General features: G+C 41.0%; 1 protein-coding gene across 2 annotated transcripts; it reads right to left on the bottom strand.

The window, feature by feature from the left end:
- Positions 1-768: 768 nt before the first annotated feature.
- LOC124776553 lies at positions 769-22,983 on the bottom strand. 2 transcript variants are annotated; one of them, XM_047251588.1, is made up of 3 exons: positions 22,869-22,952; positions 22,467-22,486; positions 769-3,680 (listed from the first exon to the last, which is right to left on the bottom strand). In XM_047251588.1, exon 3 carries the CDS (start codon positions 3,653-3,655, stop codon positions 1,586-1,588), a length of 2,070 nt encoding a protein of 689 aa, XP_047107544.1. In that variant the 5' UTR covers positions 3,656-3,680; positions 22,467-22,486; positions 22,869-22,952; the 3' UTR covers positions 769-1,585. The 2 variants fall into 2 exon arrangements, with proteins under 2 accessions (XP_047107544.1, XP_047107545.1); XM_047251589.1 differs by lacking the exon at positions 22,467-22,486 and having other exon boundaries at positions 22,869-22,983.
- Between the last annotated feature and the right edge of the window lie 415 nt (positions 22,984-23,398).

Genomic DNA, 23,398 nt, shown 5'->3' with positions numbered 1-23,398 from the left:
TTATTAAAAAAAATGTTTTAAAGTATTTAGCATCTGTATCAAGTCAAGTAACCAGTGAATATTAAAAGGAACCATCTGAGTTGTGTACAGTTGTACAGTAACTCTTTATAAGGGTTACAGAAGTATCTGCTTTTATCTCTGTGGGTTAAACTGACAATGGGAAAAATAGCTGGAGTAAAACATGCCAGTATTCATAACAAATAAAATAGAGAATATTGATCAGATTATCCAAGATTACTTCTGGTAACACACAAGAGAAAAAACAATAAAATATCACAGTCATTGACAGCAAGAAGACAAAATTATTCATACACTTGACTCATATTAAGCAGGAATTAGGTTCAAGCCCTCATCTCACATCCTGAATTTAAGTTTTATTGTTTCCCTACTTCACTAGAGGTAACTATTGAAACAGTTCCTCCATTATGACTCTTGAGAATTTCCTTCCTTGCACATTTACAACCAGAAAAACCAGTTCAGTAATTGTTTCGATGTCAACATGAAATTAAATTCTAATCTTTCTGTTTCATTTTTATTAAATGGACAAAGAAGGTGGTGGAAGGATAAACTGAGTAATTTCTAATGCTTTGCCAACTTTGACACTAAAATGTTTTACAGGTTAAAAATAAAAATTGGACAACTTTTTTCTTTGTGTTTCTTCAAAAAAAATTTTTAAAGCATTTAGCATCTATATCAAGAATATAATGACATTCAATAAGGGTATCTATTTGTTTCTTTAATCACATGACGATTGCTTAAAATGTAACATATAACTTTTCATGTCTGAAATCATCTGTTTGACATTTAAATGAACGTATTTACAACATTCAATTCGTTTTTGTGGATTCCTACCTAAGGAAGACAATATACAAACAATATCGTTTCTATTATGCACCTGTTTTTAGTTTACAAAGTATTTTCAACTAGTAATTGACTAGCAAGGAAGAATTAAAACGAACTTTTAAGCAGTAGATATTATTGTATAAATGTTATTGTAATGTCATATTTACAACAAATTATGTCTTCTCTGTTATCAATATGGTTTTAAATGAAAAACTACTATTATTCCACACATTACTTTAGTACTACATCAATAAATGTCATTTGAAAAGTTCACTTTGGTGTCCGCTGCATTTATCATCTCACAAGACAATAGTCAAGTCTTGCTTGAGGAAAGTTTGATAAGTGAAATTCTGGTCCTTTGACAAATTGTCAATAGAATGTTCACAGAATTAATGTTCCCAAAACACACATTGTTGCTAGGATTGTTCTGGTTTGGGGCACCAGAAAAGGAGCATAGCTAATATTTTGACTTCAGTACTCCAGAGCAAACTGATAACTATACTGTAATGCCATCAAGTTTATCTACAATAGAGAATTATTTCATGAGAGATCGATTACACATCATTATCAACTATTAAACATACCACTGACAAACGTATCCTTTCACCCTAAACATCATTTTGTGTATTTTTATGCACAAAAAAAATCACACCTATGGATATCTTCCTCCAAACAGGACTCTGGAGTAAGGTCATAGGTATTCTCAATATGATAGTTCAGAATCAGATACTTATTTCAGTCTTCAGCTCTTTGTATGTAATCTTGGTCTGAGGAAATACCTTCTGCTTTGCATTTTCTTTGCAAGGCGCATACTTTTTCTCTGCTCGCCCTCCTTCCGTTCAGTCCAAACATAACGTGGCAGTTTGAAAGCATTCTGAGCCACGAAGCTCAAGAGTCCCTTATGGTCCCAAGGCTCCCTGCTTCTCTTTCTTGTGGCGGGTGTGCATTTTCTCGCTTCAGCTTCGAGATTGGGCGACTGCTGTGGCCTTGTTAGTGTCATGCACTGTACTTCCTCATCTGCAGGCTTTGGTCTGCGGCGATCCTGATGATTCCGAGGCCGCATGTTTCTCTTCACACTGGTGCAGGTAGATTCTTTAGCTACAGACTGAAGCCTCAGCGAGCGACGTAACTGTTTAGGACCTGAGCAATGGGCTGCTTCGCACATAGCCTCTGTTTCCCTATACGGCCGTTTCTGGGCCGCCGATATGGTAGTTGAGCCTGGTAATAGGAGCTGAGTTGATGGTGCATCTGTGAAATGCTGCCTCATATCTTTATCTCGTGAAGAATAGGACTGTTCTTTTAGCATAGGGAGCGGGAAATAGTAATTCTGTTGGGCACAGGAATTTCGAGACGATGATGGCCGGGAAAGAAAAAGGAGCGCCTTAGTATCTTTCTCAGGTGACATGATCGAATCCATAGATAATGTGCTCGACTCCAAATGTGATACTGATGGCACTGTAAGCGCTGATATGGGAGATATAGGCTTTTGGAGAGGCAGAGTATTCTGCTCTGCTCTTTGTATCTCTGTGGGTACTTCAGCAAGGAGCTGCTGGTTAGACAGTGAGCACACTGTTGGTGATTGAACATGAAGCTGCTCACTCCCCACTCCACTTTCATCATCATCATCATCATCATCATCTGGATTGACATGAATCACTTCAAACTCCTCACCTTCTGGCTGCATATGTTCGTCAGCCATATTTTCTGCACTGCTTGTTGCATCACTGTGCACATAAAAGCTGTCTTCTTTCAGTTCTACGATTTTTTGTTTCTGTTTTGGAACTTTATGGGACAACTCAATCATGTCCAAAAATTGATTCCGTAGTAGCCAGCAAATATATAAAATAATTGCTGAAGGGTCCATAAACATTTGTGCAAAACTGGCCACAAGATCAAACATGGATATATTAGCTCTCTCAATTATGGGTTGCGTAGATATCCATGGTAGGGCAAGCTGATGTGGCACTAATTGTTCAAATCGTTTCTTTGCAAAACTGGGTGTAGATGTCTGCAGATTTTTCAGGTTTTCATCCAAGTCTTCCTCTGAGTCGTTAGATACATCTGACAAGTGTGTGTAGGTTAGTTGGCAAATGGGAGACTCAGTGCGTCCATAATAAGAGTCATGAAATGCATCAGCATTCTGGCATGAATTTTCATCTGCTGTACTTCCCCCGTCTAAGTTTTGCAGGCCATTCTTTGGCATAGACAAGTCAGTCGGCTGCTCGCTTTCCAGAGTATCAGATTCATCAGACATAGTCCTTACTGGCGCGTATTCCATAGATTGTTGGTGTGTCCCCAGTGGATGAACTGAATAGCGGCCATATTCGGCAAATGGGTTGAAAGAAGAAGATGTGACCTCTGCAGCTGGAAGGTGGTTGTGAGTACTGACATGAAGCTTCTGCACTGGAGAAGTCAACTGATTTTCACTGACTCCAGAAGCGCCATCCAGTGAACTAACATGCACTTGTTCTGCTGCACTATCTATATTCCCTGGCTGAATGGTGTCGCTAAATTTGGAGACTGTTGGGGCCAGTTCTCCGCTGAATGCGGAGCCGCTACCGCTGATATGGGAAAGAAATCCGTGCCGTGTCTCTTCGTCTTCAATCGCTGGAGAAATGAACACAGGGTACCAATTTTTTTGGTATGGCGAGAACATGTCTTCAGTGTATGGTTGCCCAACTCGCCCAAAGGAGACTGGATCGATTCTCGAGTGTGAAGTCGCTAATGGCCAGTGGTTCTGTCTGGTCCCATGGTGTGGTTGGAACAGGTCATCGAAATGGGCATCCGGTTTGGGAAATGATACACCCAACATGCTTGCTGACACGTCGTAACGTGTCCTGAAACAGAACCATAAAGTACATGTTACTGAGTGAGCTCCAAGTTAATTGATTATTTCTACCACTTTTATGAGCTCACTGAATAAATCTCAAATACTGATAAAAATAGAGTATAAGACAAAAAACGATACACCATGAAGGAATTATCTGAATAGCATGGAAATCTGTAGATGAGAATTACATTCACATACAAACAAATGATTACAGTTTCAGAAAAGCTGGACGATTTTTTTTTAATTTTTTTTTTTTCAAGAGAAACAGCTTCATATATTGAGCAAGTCAATAAGATGTTGGTCCACCTCTGGCCCATATGACAGCAGCTAACCGGATGGCATTCATTGACAGAGTTGTTGGATGTTCTCCTGAGGGATATTGTGACAAATTCTGTTCAGTTGGCAAGTTAGATCGTCAATATCCCTAGCTCGTTGGAGGGCCCTTCCCATAATGATCCAAACATTTTTAACTGGGGAGAGGTTCTGCAACCTTGCTGGCTGAGGTACAGTTTGGCAAGCGTGAAGACACAGACTAGAAACTGTCACCATGTGTGGGAAGACATTATCTTGCTAAAATGTGCCGGCCGGAGTGACCGAGCGGCTCTAGGCGCTACAGTCTGAAACCGCGCGACCGCTACGGTTAGGTTAGTTAGGTTTAAGTAGTTCTAAGTTCCAGGGGACTGATGACCTCGGAAGTTAAGTCCCATAGTGCTCAGAGCCATTTGAACCATTTTTTGCTAAAATGTAAGCCGAGGTTGGCTTGCCAGGAAGGGCAACAAAACAGGGTGTAAAATATTGTCGACCATAGCTGTGCTCTAACAGTGCCACAGATGACAACCATAGCGCCCTGTTATGAAAAATAATAGCACCCCAGATCATCAGTCCTGGTTATTGGGCAGTATGGTGTGACATTGAGGTTGACATCACACCTCTACCCAGGACATCTCCAGATACGTTTTCGCTGTTCATCGGAGCTCAGCTCGCATCGAAAGTCATTACTGAAGACAATTCTACTTCTGCCAACGAGATTCCAGGCAGAACATGCCCGACGCCACTTTAATTGGGCTTCCAGTATACAGGTGTTTTTGTTAGTGCATGGGGGGCCATGAGCGTAGCCCTCCTTCTGTGAGCCGCCTATTAGTATTCGTTGTGGTCACTGAAGCACCATTTGCACGTTGTATCGATGATAATGATGAATATGGGGCTCTGAGGGGCCCTCTAATGATTCCTCAGACTCCACATTGCCTCTTCTCTATCTCAGCTGCTTCCTTCACGACACTGTGTTCGGCCATGGTTCACCCATTCCTGCCAATAACATCGAGTAGTAACATCAAACCAACTCATATGTCGAGCGATTCACCAATTACTCTAACTGACTTCTTTGAGCCCAGTTACACGTCCTTTTTAAATGCCGACATCTGCGTATATTGTTCATGCACCTGTCTGTGAGACATAGTTACTGTCCAACTGAATACGTGGAACGAAATTCGCAAAGACTTTATGCCCTGGTATCGACATGTCCCCTGTTTACTATCCTTGCTAGCTGCACGGTGAAATCGCGCTACAGCATCACACATTCATCCATCGGACACCAAAGTTTACAATTTGTATTTTCTATCCATGCCTTTATGAATATCAGTTTGTGACCTGTTTGCATAACTCCTTCATGTTGCGTCGTTTTATTTTCTTAAAGTGTATTTATCGAATACTTGGTTCAATTAAGTTTGTTTGAGGTGGGCGCATGTTTTTGTGCCATGTAGTTATAAAATCGTTTTTAAACTAATGGAAAGAACCTAACCTACCTTAAAGCTATTGAAATGTTTGTCTTCTGAATTCCAGCTGGAACATGAATCTTTGCTATGAAGCTTTTGCTAACTTCTTACACTGATAAAAATACAGGAAGTGCACATGTTCGAAAGGACAGACACCACTTATACAGTTGCAATAACGATGGCCAAAGATCCCTTCAGTGCATATGCACACCATGCTCGTACTCTTAGGGGAATCGGCGAGAAGCCGTGAGTAATGAGGCTAAAGAGCAGGGGGCACCATATCACGAGTGTGTGGTATAAGTTGAGAATTTGGTTCTGATGCGAGGCATGCTACAGTAGACCGTGCCAGTTGTGTTGACCGTTGTCTCTGGGTGGCATAGTGGTCAGTGTATGCGTTGGTAAGGAGGAGACCCAGGTTCGAATCCTGGTCGAGCATAAATTTTCAGCTTGCCCCATTGGTATAAATCAATGTCCACTGGCAGCTACTGTCGTTAATTCCTTTGTGTCAGTGAAGTTATAGTTAGCCATGCTGGCTTTGGAATTCCTAGTCAGAGTATTTGAGCTTCCTTTAGAAAATCCGCTGAAAGAAATATACACTCCTGGAAATTGAAATAAGAACACCGTGAATTCATTGTCCCAGGAAGGGGAAACTTTATTGACACATTCCTGGGGTCAGATACATCACATGATCACACTGACAGAACCACAGGCACATAGACACAGGCAACAGAGCATGCACAATGTCGGCACTAGTACAGTGTATATCCACCTTTCGCAGCAATGCAGGCTGCTATTCTCCCATGGAGACGATCGTAGAGATGCTGGATGTAGTCCTGTGGAACGGCTTGCCATGCAATTTCCACCTGGCGCCTCAGTTGGACCAGCGTTCGTGCTGGACGTGCAGACCGCGTGAGACGACGCTTCATCCAGTCCCAAACATGCTCAATGGGGGACAGATCCGGAGATCTTGCTGGCCAGGGTAGTTGACTTACACCTTCTAGAGCACGTTGGGTGGCACGGGATACATGCGGACATGCATTGTCCTGTTGGAACAGCAAGTTCCCTTGCCGGTCTAGGAATGGTAGAACAATGGGTTCGATGACGGTTTGGATGTACCGTGCACTATTCAGTGTCCCCTCGACGATCGCCAGTGGTGTACGGCCAGTGTAGGAGATCGCTCCCCACACCATGATGCCGGGTGTTGGCCCTGTGTGCCTCGGTCGTATGCAGTCCTGATTGTGGCACTCACCTGCACGGCGCCAAACACGCATACGATCATCATTGGCACCAAGGCAGAAGCGACTCTCATCGCTGAAGACGACACGTCTCCATTCGTCCCTCCATTCACGCCTGTCGCGACACCACTGGAGGCGGGCTGCACGATGTTGGGGCGTGAGCGGAAGACGGCCTAACGGTGTGCGGGACCGTAGCCCAGCTTCATGGAGACGGTTGCAAATGGTCCTCGCCGATACCCCAGGAGCAACAGTGTCCCTAATTTGCTGGGAAGTGGCGGTGCGGTCCCCTACGGCACTGCGTAGGATCCTACGGTCTTGGCGTGCATCCGTGCGTCGCTGCGGTCCGGTCCCAGGTCGACGGGCACGTGCACCTTCCGCCGACCACTGGCGACAACATCGATGTACTGTGGAGACCTCACGCCCCACGTGTTGAGCAATTCGGTGGTACGTCCACCCGGCCTCCTGCATGCCCACCATACGCCCTCGCTTAAAGGCCGTCAACTGCACATACGGTTCACGTCCACGCTGTCGCGGCATGCTACCAGTGTTAAAGACTGCGATGGAGCTCCGTATGCCACGGCAAACTGGCTGACACTGACGGCGGCGGTGCACAAATGCTGCACAGCTAGCGCCATTCGACGGCCAACACCACGGTTCCTGGTGTGTCCGCTGTGCCGTGCGTGTGATCATTGCTTGTACAGCCCTCTCGCAGTGTCCGGAGCAAGTATGGTGGGTCTGACACACCGGTGTCAATGTGTTCTTTTTTCCATTTCCAGGAGTGTATATTGCCTTATGACTTTACAATAGAATACTATCAAATGTGGCAGAAAGATAGTCAGAAGCTCATATGTTTCCCAACTTGAATGGCGTTAGACAAACTAAGACAAAACAGCAGAAACATATCCTCTCAAATGTCAATATTTTTGCAGCTATCGTGCACTTATTATAGAGGGTGTTAGGAGTATAAATGCAGATATTTTTATTGGTGACTGAGGACACTGTACTGAACAATGTTGCATCACTATTTACTTTATTTGCAGCGTAATAATTATAATTATTAGGACCAGTATGTTTTAGGTTGCTTGGTACCTCCAAGTAAAGGCGGCAAGTGTAAGTCATTAATGTACATTTTGTCCTGAGCAGCAGGTCAGGCATTGCAGTATGGTGGCGTGGATGCAAAATGGTTCGTCAACACTTACAGGTGTAATCCACTTAGTAGTCCAGTTCGTGAAGAAAACACCAGGCAGTAAATTATGTGACATGTTTACAGAAAGACTGTTAGATGCAGAAAAAAAAACAGCTAACACACTAAAGTGAGTACATATTGAGGTACCAATGATCACAATATCTGGACTTATACCCCCAACACACTGCGTATGATGGGCAACTGAAGATTTAGGCAGTATGTAGTTCCTCAGAGCAAATTCGCACAGAATGTCCAAGAAGGAGTTGCTGTGTGACGAGTATACAGGCCCAGCCGTCCTGTAGTTTCCGTGTGTTCATGATTCAGTTCCACGGGAGGAAAGCATCACTAAGAAACCAGAAATGACAGTTTGAGGAATACAAGGCAGCAAAAGAGGGAACTAATGACACCAGTGCGGGAGTGAGTTCAACACCACGAGGTACGAAAGATGTTTGTATGAAGGAAACTGCTACTGTACATACACTCTATTAAAAACAAAACAAAAAAAACAAAAAAACAAATTGGTGACAAATTGATATTGATACGGGTAGAACAAGAAAATGGAAAACTGTAAACTTTGGCGACCAATGGATAAATATGTGACACTTCAGTGCAATTTCACTGCACAGTTTGCAAGGATGGTAAACAGGGAATGTGTCGATAACTGGGCATTAAGTCTTTGCAAATTTCATTCTGTATACTTAGTTGGACAGTATGCCTCACAGACAGGCCTCCGAAGAATATGCGCAGATGTCAGGATTTGAGTAAGGCCATGTAGTTGGGCTCAAAGAAGCTGATTGGAATAATCGGTAAATCACTCGACGTTTAAATATGATCGATGTCACGATTCGACAGTGTTGGCAGGAATGGGTGAACCATACCCAAACACAGTTTCAAGAAGGAAGCAGTCGACGTAGAGGGGATAGAACATGAGGACCGAGCAGTGGGTGAACCATGGCCGAACACAGTGGCAAGATGAAAGTGGTCAACCAAGAGAAACAACAGATCTGGGGACCCAGTAATCGTCAGAGACTCACTTAGAGCCCCAGATTCGTCATTATCATCGATCTGACGTGCAACTGGTGCCTATTGACCACTAGGCGGCTCAGAGAAAGGGGGTTGACCTCACGGCATCCTATGCACCGACTAACACTGATCTTTGTACATCACAAGTCCATCTGCAGTTGCGTTGGGCACATTCAGTATCGTGTCTCATTGGCAGGTTGTAGAGCTGTCTTCTGTGATGAGTTCCACATGGAACTGATCCTCGATGACCGACGGCGAAGTGTCTGGAGACGTCCCAAGAGCACTGCAATATCAATCTGACTGTCGCCCACCATATGGCCCAACAGTCAGGGATGATGGTCTGGGGTGCCTTTTCTTTTCACAGCAGGACTCCTTTGGTTGTCATCCGTGACACTCTTGCAAGCATAGCGGTACGTCGACCATATTCTACGCCCCATTTTATTGCACTTCATGGCAAACCAACATGGCAGCCCACACACAGTGAGACTTTCTATGGCTTGTCTCCGTGCTTGTCAAACCCTATCTTGGCCAGCAAGGTCGCCGGATCTCTCCCCAGTTGAGAACTTTGGGAGTATTAGGAGCAGGACGCTCCGACTACCTCTGAAATTTGACAATCTAAAGCACCAATCGGCACGATATCGCTGAGGAGGGCATCCAACAACTTTATCAATCAATGCAAAGCTGAATAACTGCTTGAATAGGGGACAACTGTGGACCAACGAGTTGTTGACTTGCCTAGTTTGTGAAGCTCTTGCTCTAGAACATATCATCCATTTTTTCTGAAACTGTAATCATTTGTTTGTGTTTACTTGTAAATCACATCTAGCGGTTTCCATCCCATTCGGATAACTCCATCATGCTGCGCCGACCATTTTCTTATTTTTAATTTTTTTAGTGTATTACGGACTCGGGGAATGTCTCGAAAGAAATCGGAAATTGGACAAAGCTGCAAACCAATGCATAGCTATGGAACATGACAAGAGGCCTTTCGTTAGAAATAAGGGGAAAATTATGACCGCTGGGTCATCTGCAACATCTTCTGAAAGGACACGAAATTCATCTCCTTCTAGGTCGCCGAAGAAAACTTCGAAGAAAAGCAAGAAGAGGAGAGTGGCACATTCAGCAGCGGAATGATTGAATCCTGCATTAAGAGAAAAATGAAGACCTCTAACGGAAAATGAAAGAATACTAGAAAAATATTCGACAGATTGACTCGGAGAGTATTTGGAAGGGGAAGTGAAGCGGATGACATTAGTAGAGAAATACAGGCGACGCCTGACGTCTCAAATTAGGACGACAGAACTGAAACGGAATTAGGCAGCTCTGTCTCAGAAAAAGGAATGGATTGCATGGACATCCAAGAGGCTCAAACGGAACAAGATGTGGAGACAGTCGAGCCATATGAAACATAAATACGAATTTTTGGACACTCAGAGATTTTTGAGAAAATTCAAATATCGCTCGATGGTGGAATGGTAACAGTTCATCACATCTGCCAGCTCTCGAATACACTGACTTGAATCATTGTGGATTAATGCTTTTAAACGATCTTCATCAAACACCGAAGGTCTTTCTGAACATGGACAGTTACTAATGTCAAAACGATCCTGTTTAAAACGAGAAAACCATTTTCTTGCCGTGATCTGTCCAGTGGCATTATCCCTATACACGGTGCAAATGTGTGTGGCAGCATCCGCTGCTTTCACACCTCTACTTAGCTCGAATATAAGAATATGCCAGAAATGTTCCGATTTCTCCACTTGGCACTCCATTTTCTAGCGTCCACAACCTCACTCACTATCTCCAGATGACAAAATGACAACACGTAATCTCAAATAGCAACAGTAAACTACAAACAAAGAATGACAATCGATAAATAAACCCAAATACAGCGGAATACCAACATGCAAAACAAAAACTCAACGAACTTATGCACCAAACTAATGAAATCAGTGGAATTGAAATTATCCCAGTGCCTCCTCGGACAACCTCGCAGTGAAATGCTACATTAGACTCAAAAGGCAAGGAACATATTGTCGTCGCCCTTTATGGAAACAGAATATCAATGTGGTGTTACAGGATATTCTTGTTAGACAAATAGAAGGGGTATAACATAAATATAGCATCGAGTGATGGACCTTATGTGCTAGAAAGAAATTGAGGTCAGCCCTTGTTGTTTGAGAAAGAGACAACGAGAGAGAGAGGTTGTTTCGCAATACCGTTTAGTTCCGCTATGCCATTTTAAGGGAAATTTTTGACCAGCAAATATCTGAAGAGCTTTTAAATAACAGAAAAATATCAAAGCTAAATTCATAAGTATTCAAAGTAAGCACCTGGAGTAATTAAAAATTAAATCTACAATCAAAACAACCAAGATGGAAGAACACTCTTCATTGTATCACTCAAGTCCAAGTTTTGTGGACTACCACTGAGTGGAAGGCAACAGTGTACTGTCAGGTGTAGATGACGCCATAACTGAAGAGGACAACAGGTTTTTCACAACTGTGATAACCAGCGAGGAGGTGTTTAGCAAATTAATTCTTCGCCAACCCATTAGTCACCAGGACCTGATGGCTTTCCTTTTGAGTTCTATCGAGAATTCTGGCCTCTAATAGGTAATCAATTTACGGATGTGATAAATGAAGCTCTGAATTAGTGACTTCCACACGAGTTCAAAGGAAGTGTAACTGTATTAATAGCAAAGGGCAGAAAGACAAAAGTGAAGGCCACAGCAACGGGAGACCGACATGTTTGATGAACTCTGATTACAAAATAAGTGCGCATGTTCTGAAAGAAAGAATGAGAACACTAACGGAAAATATAGTAGGAGGAAAACTTTTAAAGCTGCTTGTGGAAATAGGGGTGCCATTGTCATCTTTTCAACAGCATCTGCAAAAGGAGGCCTCGCTTTTATTGATTTCTCAGTGGCATTCGACAGGGTTAACCACCTATTTTTATTCACAACATTGACACATGTGGGCTTTAGTGCATTGAGAATGGCTAGTTTCTAGCTGAAATCTAGATCTGCACAATAAAATTTAAAAAGGACGACTTATCACTGCAATCTATAATTTACAAGACATATAGATGTTTCTACATAATTCTTGATTTTATACGAACTGGTTTAAGACCTCCATATTCCCTGCATATATTTTTACATCTACTAGATACAATCGTTTGACCACCTTTATCTACATTGCCTCTTGACTTGTTGCTTACACATTTTGGGTAAATGACAACAGGGTAATTACATATATATGATTCTGTAGCACATCTATGGATACTTACGTCATGACATTTGCGTTAATAGCATATTGGTAACTTCACCATCATAACTCAGTATTTACTATGCGACAAGTGAATTCGTTCTTTATTTTTGGTCCACTTTACCTGTTTGTTTTTCTTGTCATAGGTGACGCTGTCCTCTCCCTTACCTTGTATAAGAGCTACATGTAATATAGAGGAACGTGTCTTTGGTTTTCTGATTGAATTGAGTGTTTATCTGATATATTGTGTATATATTCCAGTACATTTCTTTAGACCTAATTCATAGTTTACAAGTCGCTATACAGAGTGAGTCACTAACTATTGACACCTAGAATAAATCCGGAAGTATGGTTGGAACTGAAAATTTTGTCGGACAAAAGTTGCATGGGACCACAGGGGCCATAATATGATATTGATTTTTTGTTGCTAGGTGCGGTCTTCTGAGAAATGAAGGTCAACTTAGTTTTTTTAAATGGGATGCTGTAGTTTGGTAGTCATTTTCTGATAGTCGCTATCGAGACGAATCCAGTGATGTGTAACAGTAAGGTCTTTGACGGTCAACGAAGGTCACAAAGGTGGCATGAACGTCCATTTACAGAAGGTGTTGAAAGTGATGACCATTGGTATCAATGTAGTGCTGAAATCTTCTTATCATAGACTGAATGGTATTCCTTCTCGCACTGGCACTTATCGAAGCACACCCTTTGACAGTTCTCTCTCGCATATCTTCAGGTGTAGTCGGAACGTCTTTATAAACAATGTCCTCTACGAATCCCAACAGGAAAAAATCCAGAGGTGTCAAAGTCTGGCGAACGAGCCGGCCACGACACATCTCCTCCGCATCCAATCCAACGATTTAGGAATTGTCTCTGCAACTCATTTCTAGCCATCAGCGAAAAATGTGCCGGACACCCATCGTGTTGATACCATATCCTGGCCCTTGTTCCTAAAGGTATTTCTTCCAACAGACCTAATGTTTCTTGCAGGAATGTGTTGCACTTCCTACCATTAAGATTTCCTCCGATGAAATAGGGGCCTAAAATTCTGTCCTCCAGAATCCCACACCACACATTCACCGACCACGGTTTTTGGTGTGCAACTTGCAGTAGACAACATGGATTTTCAGTTGCCCAATGATGTATGCTACACAAATTAACATTTCCATGGTTCGTGAATGTAGCTTTTTCAGTAAATAAAATCATATTAATAAATGTGACATCCTTCTGAATCTGAATTGAGCCCATCGGCAGAATTCAATGCGACGCATGCAATCTGTACCAGTTAATTCTTGGTGGAGACTGATGTGGTAAGGATGTTATGCATGGCGATGCAGAACACGAACAACAATACTCTGGCTCATGCCAGATTTCCTTGCGATTTGATGCAAACTAGCAAGGATCTCGAACCACAGTGGCAAGACTACCATTTTCCGTTTCCTCGTTAGCAACTTTCCTTTACCGGGTATGTTTCTGATGCGTTAAAGATCCAATTGTTCTCAATTTATCATACACATATTTAAATGTATAAGGTGTAGGGTGAGTACGTTGAGGATATCTTTCAGTGTATAAGTCTCTAACTCTCACTAAATTTCGTTGGTATTCTCCATAAATGAAAAGCATATCGACTTGTTCTTGAAGGAATACATGATTCATATTCGCTTGATTCGACGATACTAGCCTTGCCGTTCCTATTAGTGTTGTATTGCGAAACTGTCGAATGGTGTTTACATGTCAATGACACTTTACATGGATACCGTATTCGGCGAATATTTACTATTTGCACGATATACTAGAGAGAATTGTCAGAGAATGTGCTTCGATAAATGCCGAAGTGATAAGGAATACCACTCAATCCGTCATAAGAAGATTGCAGCACTGCATTGATACCAATGGTCGTCACTTCGAACATCTTTTGTAAATGGACGTTCATGCCACCTTTTTTACTTTCGTTGACATTCAAAGACATTAGTGTTACACATGATTGGATTCGTCTCGATAGCCGCTATCAGAAAATAAGTACCAAACTATAGCATACCATTTAAAAAACACAAAGTTGAGCTTCATATCTCTGACGTGACCCGATCTAGCAACAAAAAACCAACGTCATATTATGGCCCCCGTTGTCCCATGCACCATTTGTATGACAAACATTTCAGCTACTATCATACAGTACTTTCGGAGTTATTCTAGGTGGCAATAGTTAGTGTCTTACCCTGTATAACCTAGCCACATGGCTGCCTATAAGCAGACATCCCACTTCTTGACATTGTTGGTTAGGACCTCTTGCATATGATATTTTAACACTTCCTGTGTAGTGGGAATTCTTTAAAAAGTATTTCATTAGCTACACAGTTTGTTTCATTAAAAAATTTTATTAAATAGGTAGCACTTATGAATCTATGACTGATATATTATTTTAACATAACATCAATTCTTGTTTTTATTACTTTTTATTAGTATATGATACATGGTGATAAGGTAGTTAAAGTAGGTTTGGCCTCCATTAAATGGTTTTATATTTTACTATTATATGACAACATATAAATAAATATTTGACCTTCAGATTGTACTAATCACTATACAGCTGTGATTGTTTTGTTTCAAATGGTTCACGGGCATTGACATTAGAATTACATACTAACTGTTTGTCAGTATGTGACACAGTATGAATGACACATAATTTTGACCTCTGGTTAATAGGTTCACTTTAATATTACATGGGATATATATATATATATATATATATATATATATATATATATATATGAGACATAATTTTGACCTCTGGTTATTAGGTTCACTTTAATAGTACATGTTTAATATTACATTATATATATATATATATATATATATATATATTCCTAATTTATATTAATACAGTGAGCAACTGTTCTCTCGTTTTATTCCTTAATTTGTCATTGACTGTTGTCAAACCCCATACAGTTTGGTTTCTGTTAAATGTTTACTACATATTATCACTGCATATAACTGATTTCTTAAATTCTACATCGCCCCCTTTTATTATGTAGTTTACACTGTCATTATTATTGTTGTCTTTACACAGGGGCCTCAAGATGGCACAGTGAGACGCTAAAAATGGTCGCACAGATAAATTAAACTCAAAATATCTTTTTGATATTGGTAAGGAACAATCATACAATAATTTTTAAATGAACACACCGCCATTTGACTGTATTGTTGTTTGTTTAATTACGAAGTGACTGCATTTATGTCCTACAATATGCGTTAAAGACATAAACTCAGTCATTTGAAAGTGGCATAAAAAGCCGAAACCTGGGACGTAATTAAATAAACAACAATATAGTCAACTGGTGGCGTGCTCATTTAAAAACTCAAAATATAGACGGCTGAAGGTGTTTTTAATTTTACATTTCTTATTTTCGATTGCAGCTGTAACAGCTACGGTACTTATGTTATTATCAATGCTCATTTATTATCCTGCTTAAGGACCTGCGCCATTCACACACTGAGTTGTCAGTGTCATCAGATTATTAATTTGATTGAAAGTAAATGAAATATTTGACCTTCAGACTGTAATCGTTACTATACAGCTGTGATTGTTCTGTTTCAAATGATTCACAGGCACTGACATTAGCATTACATACTAACTGTTTGTCAGTATGTGACACAGCAGTTATCTACGAATGACACGTAATTTCAGTGTGCAACTGTTCTCTTGTTTTATTCCTTAATTTACCATTGACTTTGTTGTAACGCCCTATACAGTTATTCTGTTATTTTGCGCTCAAACGGAATTGGTGAAGATTTTCATTAGTGGATGGGTTGTTGTTGAATTTCTTAGTGCGAAGTGTCTTGGAGCTAGTAATGTTATTAAATAATATTAATGATGTAGATAAATTGTGTCACATTTTCTAATTTCTGCTCCATGAATCGATATGAATGTGACATCATGCTTAGGAATATGTTCCAAAATGCCTCACATAAAAACGGGATTTTTCGGTGCTCATATTCTATTGGTGATAAAACGATAGTATCAAGTATTTTAGATAGACCTTGGGCTAGGAACCACTTGTGTACCCATCAGAAGGATCGTCATAGTGTCACAGTACTGCAGTACAGGGTCAAAGTATGAATATTACACACTTCCTCCTGCTTATCTTCCACCTGCTTAGGCAAATGGAGCAAATCGGTTGGTTCTTTTTTTTGCATTTGACGTGGTCGACGGTAGGCTTGATGGGACTTATAGAGCCACCATTAGTCCATGGGTGGTTCCTCGGAACCTCCTCCGTAAATCATTACCCAGTATCACGCTACAAACAAATGTGACCACAGACGGCAGTTTTCAGGCAGGCGAGGAAGAACAACAGAGGGGAAGGAGTTTCCCAACGATGACGGCGTTCATACAGCGGTTCTCGAATACATCTGTGAACATGACGAAGATTTCTGTGGTTGAGGAACATTTCGACCGTTGTTAACAGCGACTTGGTGAGCACGTTCAAAACTATTGACAGATATCAGTGTCACGTTGAAGTGTAAGACAGCATATATATATGTACAGGGTGGTCCATTGATCGTGACGGCGCCAAATATCTCACGAAATAAGCGTCAAACGAAAAAACTACAAAGAACGAAACTTGTCTATCTTGAAGGGGGAAACCAGATGGCGCTACGGTTGTCCCGCTAGATGGCGCTGCCATGCATCGAACGGATATCAACTGCGGTTTTTTAAAATAGAAACCCCCATTTTTTATTACATATTCGTGTAGTACGTAAAGAAATATGAATATTTTAGTTGGACCACTTTTTTGGCTTTGTGATATATGGCGCTGTAATAGTCACAAACATATGGCTCACAATTTTAGACGAACAATTGGTAACAGGTAGGTTTTTTAAATTAAAATATAGAACGTAGGTACGTTTGAAGATTTTATTTCGGTTGTTCCATTGTGATGCATGTACCTTTGTGAACTTATCATTACCCGTAAATACCACATTAATGCAATAAATGCTCAAAATGATGTCCGTCATCCTCAATTCATTTGGCAATACGTGTAACGACATTCCTCTCAGCAGCGAGTAGTTCGCCTTTCGTAATGTTCGCAGATGCATTGAGAATGCGCTATGCGTGTTGTCAGGCGTTATCGGTGGATCACGATAGCAAATATCCTTCAACTTTGCCCACAGAAAGAAATACGGGGACATCAGATCCGGAGAACGTGCGGGCCATGGTATGTTGCTTCGACGACCAATCCACCTGTCAATACCGCTTCAACCACACGCGAGCTATGTGCCGGACATCCATCATGTTGGAAGTACATCGCCATTCTGTCATGCAGTGGAACATCTTGTAGTAACATCGGTAGAACATTACGTAGTAAATCAGCATACGTTGCACAATTTAGATTGCCATCGACTATATGGGGGCCAAATATACTTCCTCCCATAATGCCGCACCATACATTAACCCGCCAAGGTCGCTGATGTTCCACTTGTCGCAGCCATCGTGGATTTTCCGTTGCCCAATAGTGCATATTATGCCGGTTTTCGTTACCGCTGTTGATGAATGACGCTTCGTCGCTAAATAGAACGCGTGCAAAAAATCTGTCATCGTCGCATAATTTGTCTTGTGCCCTGTGGCAGAACTGTACACGACGTTCAAAGTCGTCGCCATGCAATTCCTGGTGCATAGAAATATGATACGGGGGCAATCGATGCATTCTCAACACCGACGTTTTTGAGATTCCCGATTCTCGCGCAATTTGTCTGCTACTGATGTGCGGATTAGCTGCGACAGCAGCTAAAACACCTACTTGGGCATCATCATTTGTTGCAGGTCGTGGTTGACGTTTCATATGTGGCTGAACACTTCCTGTTTCCTTAAATAACGTACCTATCCGGCGAAGGGTCCGGACACTTGATGATTTTGTCCGGGATACCGAGCAGTATACATAGCACATGCCCGTTGGGCATTTTGATCACAATAGCCATACATCAACACGATATCGACCTTTTCTGCAATTGGTAAACGGTCCATTTTAACAGGGGTAATGTATCACGAAGCAAATACCGTCCGCACTGGCGGAATGTTACGTGATACCACGTACTTATACGTTTGTGACTATTACAGCGCCATCTACTACAAAGCGAAAAAAGTGGTCCAACTAAAACATTCATATTTCTTTACGTACTACACGAATATGTAATAAAAAAAAACGGGGGTTCCTATTTTAAAAAAAAAAAACGCAGTTGATAGCCGTTTGACCTACGACAGTGCCATCTATCGGGCCAACCATAGCGTTATCTGGTTTCCCCCTTCTAGCTAGACGAGTTTCGTTCTTTGTAGTTTTTTCGTTTGATGCTTATTTCGTGAGATATTTGGCCCGGTCACTATCAATGGACTACCCGTAAAGGGTGTACATATTGTCCGGGAACACTTTCAACTATTTATTTCACAAGAACTAAACATTGTTCAGATGTCATACATAATATTGCAATTTGAAGAGAAACTCTGAAAGGTTTTTTTTTTTTTTTGTTTTTGGAGCTGTAAAAAGTCGCAAGGAGTGAGATCTGGCGATCGGGGAGGCCACTTCAACACACAGAAAGCTCGCCCCGCACCTGAAATCGCCATGTTTGCGGCTATCGCTGACTATAGACAAATTATCAAACTACGCTGTGGCGGAATACGTGAAAATAATTTCCAGGGTTTTTCTTCAAAATAACATATGTATGATATCTGTGCAATGTTTGGTTCTTGTGCAATAAATAACCGAAAATGTTCCCAGCATTTATGTACACCCTGTACATAATTTTTTTTTCTTCTGCTTCGTTAGGACCCTTCAGGATCACGTGTGGCTTGTTTTGCACGTCTTCTTTCTTCCCAATCACTCTTCATTCTCTCGCTTCTTCTATTTCTTTCTTCTTCTGTTAAGATAATTTTGATTTTGGCCACCTATGACCATCCACCAACCCTTTGTAATTCTCTCTGTCCTGTACTACTGCCTGCAGATTCCTTTCTTTTATTCCTACAGCCTTCCAGTCATCTCTGACCTCCTTCACCCAGTTGTTTCCCGTATGACATGTTGCATTCGATGTCTTCTTATTCAACCTCTCCTTGTCCATTCTCATGATGTGCCCAACAAATTGTAACCTTCTCTTCCGTATCTCGCTCGATATGGGTTCAATATTTTCATACAGTTCCTGTCGCATTCTGTGTATCCAGATATCCACATATATATATAAACACACTTGCGCTGTCATAATAATGTGTAACTTACTTTTTTAAGTCCTCTCATTAATAGACAGATGCACATTTCGTAGCCATAGCGTTGTTATTCGTTATCACGAGGACATTGCATTAAGTGCACGGCTCAACAGTAATCATTTCGAAGGTTAAAACAGTCTTGCCGCCGTCGTGTGTTAATATCCCATTAAAATGAATGTTTCTTTATATCACCATTCGTCCGTGTGATGTCAGAACATTTCGGCTCTGTTTATTATCAAGCGATTCTCGAAATATCCAACGCGATGAGGAATACGATAGACATTGTAAAGACAAAGGACACTAGTATAAATCTGGCAACAACAAGTCATTAAACAACGTAAAACATATTTACTCCGGCACGGTTACTTAACAAATCAAAGCTTCATCTACAGCTCACTGAGAGAAAATTTTTGTTTAGAAACCCGAAGAGGTTGTGCACTAGCCTGAATTGGACAATAATACGAAAGGAAATTTATTGTGTCCTTTTCGTAGAGCCGATCTGAGATCCGCCACAAGCGCCTTAAGGAAACCACGGAAACCTAAATCAGAATGACCAAACGCAGATTGGATTGCTGTTTCTCCCGAAGCGAATCTAGTCTGTTAATGCCCAGCTAGCTCGGTAAGCCCAAAGTAACATAATATCTGCACCGTTTCGGAGAGTGCGATTTCGAAGAGAACAATTTGTCACGTTTGTAAAAATAATCCAACTTATATGATGATCTCCTGAAAACTTCAGTCATTCTGCGTCTTGGCACATGTCATTATTTGCTACCGTTCAATCTATACTGTCCACTTCCATTCTAAAGGTACTGCACGCTCTAATTGAAAACCACAAAAATCAGCTGACGTTTGTGCATCTCTGTTTATCTCATGTACAGAATCGATTATCTCTATCCGCGACTTATTCGTTAATTACGAGATGCTTCACATATGTTGCAAACAATTCCGATGCTCGGTGCGCACAACTGAATTAAAAAGAGGCTGTAAGTATAGCTTTAACACAATAATGCTCTCCCAGAAGCCGCTAACGTGACTATAAGGTGTTGCAGAAGGATGGTCAATATTCAGAGATATTACAGGAACGATCATTCGAGGCAAAACGTCTAGTAAAATGGAAATGAATGCTTCATCTTCGATGCTGTGAAACAAATCTCTTCATCTGCAAGCTCTTTGCTTACAGTACTTTGGAAATATCGACCAAAACAAGAAAAAATTGCCTATTAAACAGGGGCTCTAAAATGCACACTTAAGAGTTATGATCACTTGCTCAGTACAAGAGATGTGTTTCACAGTAGCGAAGATTAACAAGTGCTCATAGATTTTAAGGTATGCATTTTCTAGTCCATGTTTACTGGACATACTTTGCTTGTTTTGGTCTATACTATCTATCACCTTTCAAAACAGGGAAAGCTAAGACCTTGTTGTAGAAGAGATTTGTTTCGCAGTATAGAAGTTGAAGAAGTGGTCACAGCTCTCAAGGTATGAATTTTAGAGCCCATGTTTCATAGGCGTTTTTACTCTGAATGATCGTTGCTGCCATATTCCCCATTAATGGCCGTTCCTTCTGGGGCATCCTGGATATCTGCCATGCAGGAGCTTTGTTGGGAGGAGAAAGGCTTGTAATTCCCGACTAGGATAACTGATTTAGATTTTCAGTGGCTTCCTTAAATCAATTTCAGGTGAACGCAACGACGGGTCACCGAGAAAGCCACTACTAGTTCCCTGACCCATTCTTGGCCAATGCGAAATTGTGCTCATCGATGGAGCGTTAAACTCTAATATGCTGCTTTTCGCACTTGGCTTTTTCGAGTCCACACCAGTAGTTTTCATCGCATGTACAACCAAGAAATCATCAGGCAGAAGCAGAATGTGCCAGACAATTAAGTGTAATATATTACTGATTATTTTGTGAGTGCTGACCATCTTACACGAAGTTTGCACAAACGCAATAGAATTGTAATTTTATTTCATCTTTGTAAAAATACACATAATTGAAAAACTGATTCATAAAACTCATGAAATTACTGATTACTTTATGGCATCATCAACTACGTTAAAATTCTAAAATGTAAGTAGAGTAGCGTTTTTAGTATATGTCCACAGTATTTATAAGATTGTTTCTAAATGACTTTCCTTCCACAACAGAATCCTTTTCTTTCTTTCTTTCTTACACTGTCGCCTATCCAAATTTTCAGTTTCTATACACTGAAATGTTAAATTAAGTAACGTACTGATAGCAGAATTATTATAAGTGACTGAAAAACAAAGAGTTATCATTAGTGACTATGGGTACTCAAAGAAACACATAGCTGGCATAGGTATTCGCAACAGTGGAGGGGCTGCAAGAGGGGGCACTTGCTGCTCACCCCTCTTTAATCTGGAGCACAATTTTTAATCTTTTATTGATTGGATAACCATCAATCCTCTTGAATATAATAATTTTTTAGTGTCACATATAAAATTTAATTCTTATGGCAAGAAATCTCTCAAAACTAAACAACCCACGTGTTTCGAAAACGCCAGTTATAGAATATAGTCACCTTCCATCCCCAGCAAAATTTTCTACAGATGACACAATTAAAATTAAATTTTTTTCGAAGAGAGCTAACTGTTTAAAATTTTTCAGTTATATCGATCTTCTGATATGGTGACAGTTGAATAATAAGTATTAGGAATTTAAGAAATATTCCTGAAAAAGATATAAGATTATTTCATCGAGTCTTATGTGGGTTACGTCGGTGTATATAACCATACCATATATATATTGTAACTTTCAAATCACAAAAAAAACTATAACATGAAACAAGAAGTGGTGGGACAATGGATCGTTTGCCAAAGCTCAGCTTCACATCCTCTGCATATCTTAAGAGAGAAACAAAGACATTATTTATAAACAAGTTACTGTTTGTGTACTTAACTTATTAACACTCTTTGTGCAGACAACGTTATACTTTTGCACGCAAGTATTTGACATTGAGCTGAACATGCTAGTCTAATATTTGGGATGCACACGGGGAAAATTCATTAACCATTAATGTTATAATTAAGAAAATATTAGAATAACTTACGTAATATAAGTCAGCTGTACCTGCAAAGAAAATAACTTTCTTAGGAGACAGAAGAACATTTGGAGACAGAAAAGAAATTTCATTGCTCATATTTTTCCGACAAATCGCTGTAAACTATAAATTGTGGAGCAAGGTCACATCAGAAATTCCAGCCACAGCAGTGAAAAGCGAAGGAATACATTAAAAGAATTTTAAAACACAAATAGAACGATGAGAATCCATTGCAAAGTTAATATTTATTGCTGCAAGTACGTTTTTACATTCAAAGCAAAAACAAAATTATATAAAAACTGTTACCAGTACCGTGGCTGCTAAAATCTTTATGGGCGTTGGTTTTAGACAAACTGAGTAGTTTGCTTTGTTACGTTGATTAGCGGTGAATAGCCTGAAGCAGCTACCTACCTTCAGCTGCGTTTACTGTCTTACTGATGTCGACAGCGTGGTGATTACAGGTGCGCCGTCTTACGCTGTCCTGAAGAATATGACGCGACACTGCGTAGGCTGTCCCACATTGAGGTTGCGCGGAGCTGCTGAGAGAGGCGCTGCAGTCGCTGGACTGCCATCTGCTGCTGAACAAAGCAACTTCGTTCAAATGCACAGGCGCGTAGTCCTGCAAACCGCTGCCAGAGTCGACGCGGCCTGCGCACAGAAAGAAATCGGGTTACACGCGTAGCGGGCGTCAGCGCGAGGTGGCTTCAATCAGCGCCGAAAACACCCCCTTGTTATCTAATGATGTAGCACATAATGGCAGCCGGGTAGCGGCGCCGACTTGTGCGGTCCCGCCTACCGGCGAGCCGAAATGAACGAGACATCCTCTGACCGCTTTCGGCGCACCGGTTGTCGACGCGCTGTGCAGATGGAGACGCGCGCCCTATAATCTTTCTCAAAATATTTTACAGAAACTAGTCGCTAAAAAAGCTGATTTTTACGTT

Source organism: Schistocerca piceifrons, chromosome 2, assembly GCF_021461385.2.
Source record: "Schistocerca piceifrons isolate TAMUIC-IGC-003096 chromosome 2, iqSchPice1.1, whole genome shotgun sequence".
Lineage (NCBI taxonomy): Eukaryota > Metazoa > Arthropoda > Insecta > Orthoptera > Acrididae > Schistocerca > Schistocerca piceifrons.
The sequence above is the reverse complement of the archived record's forward strand: the minus strand, read 5'-3'. Positions and strand labels throughout refer to the sequence as shown.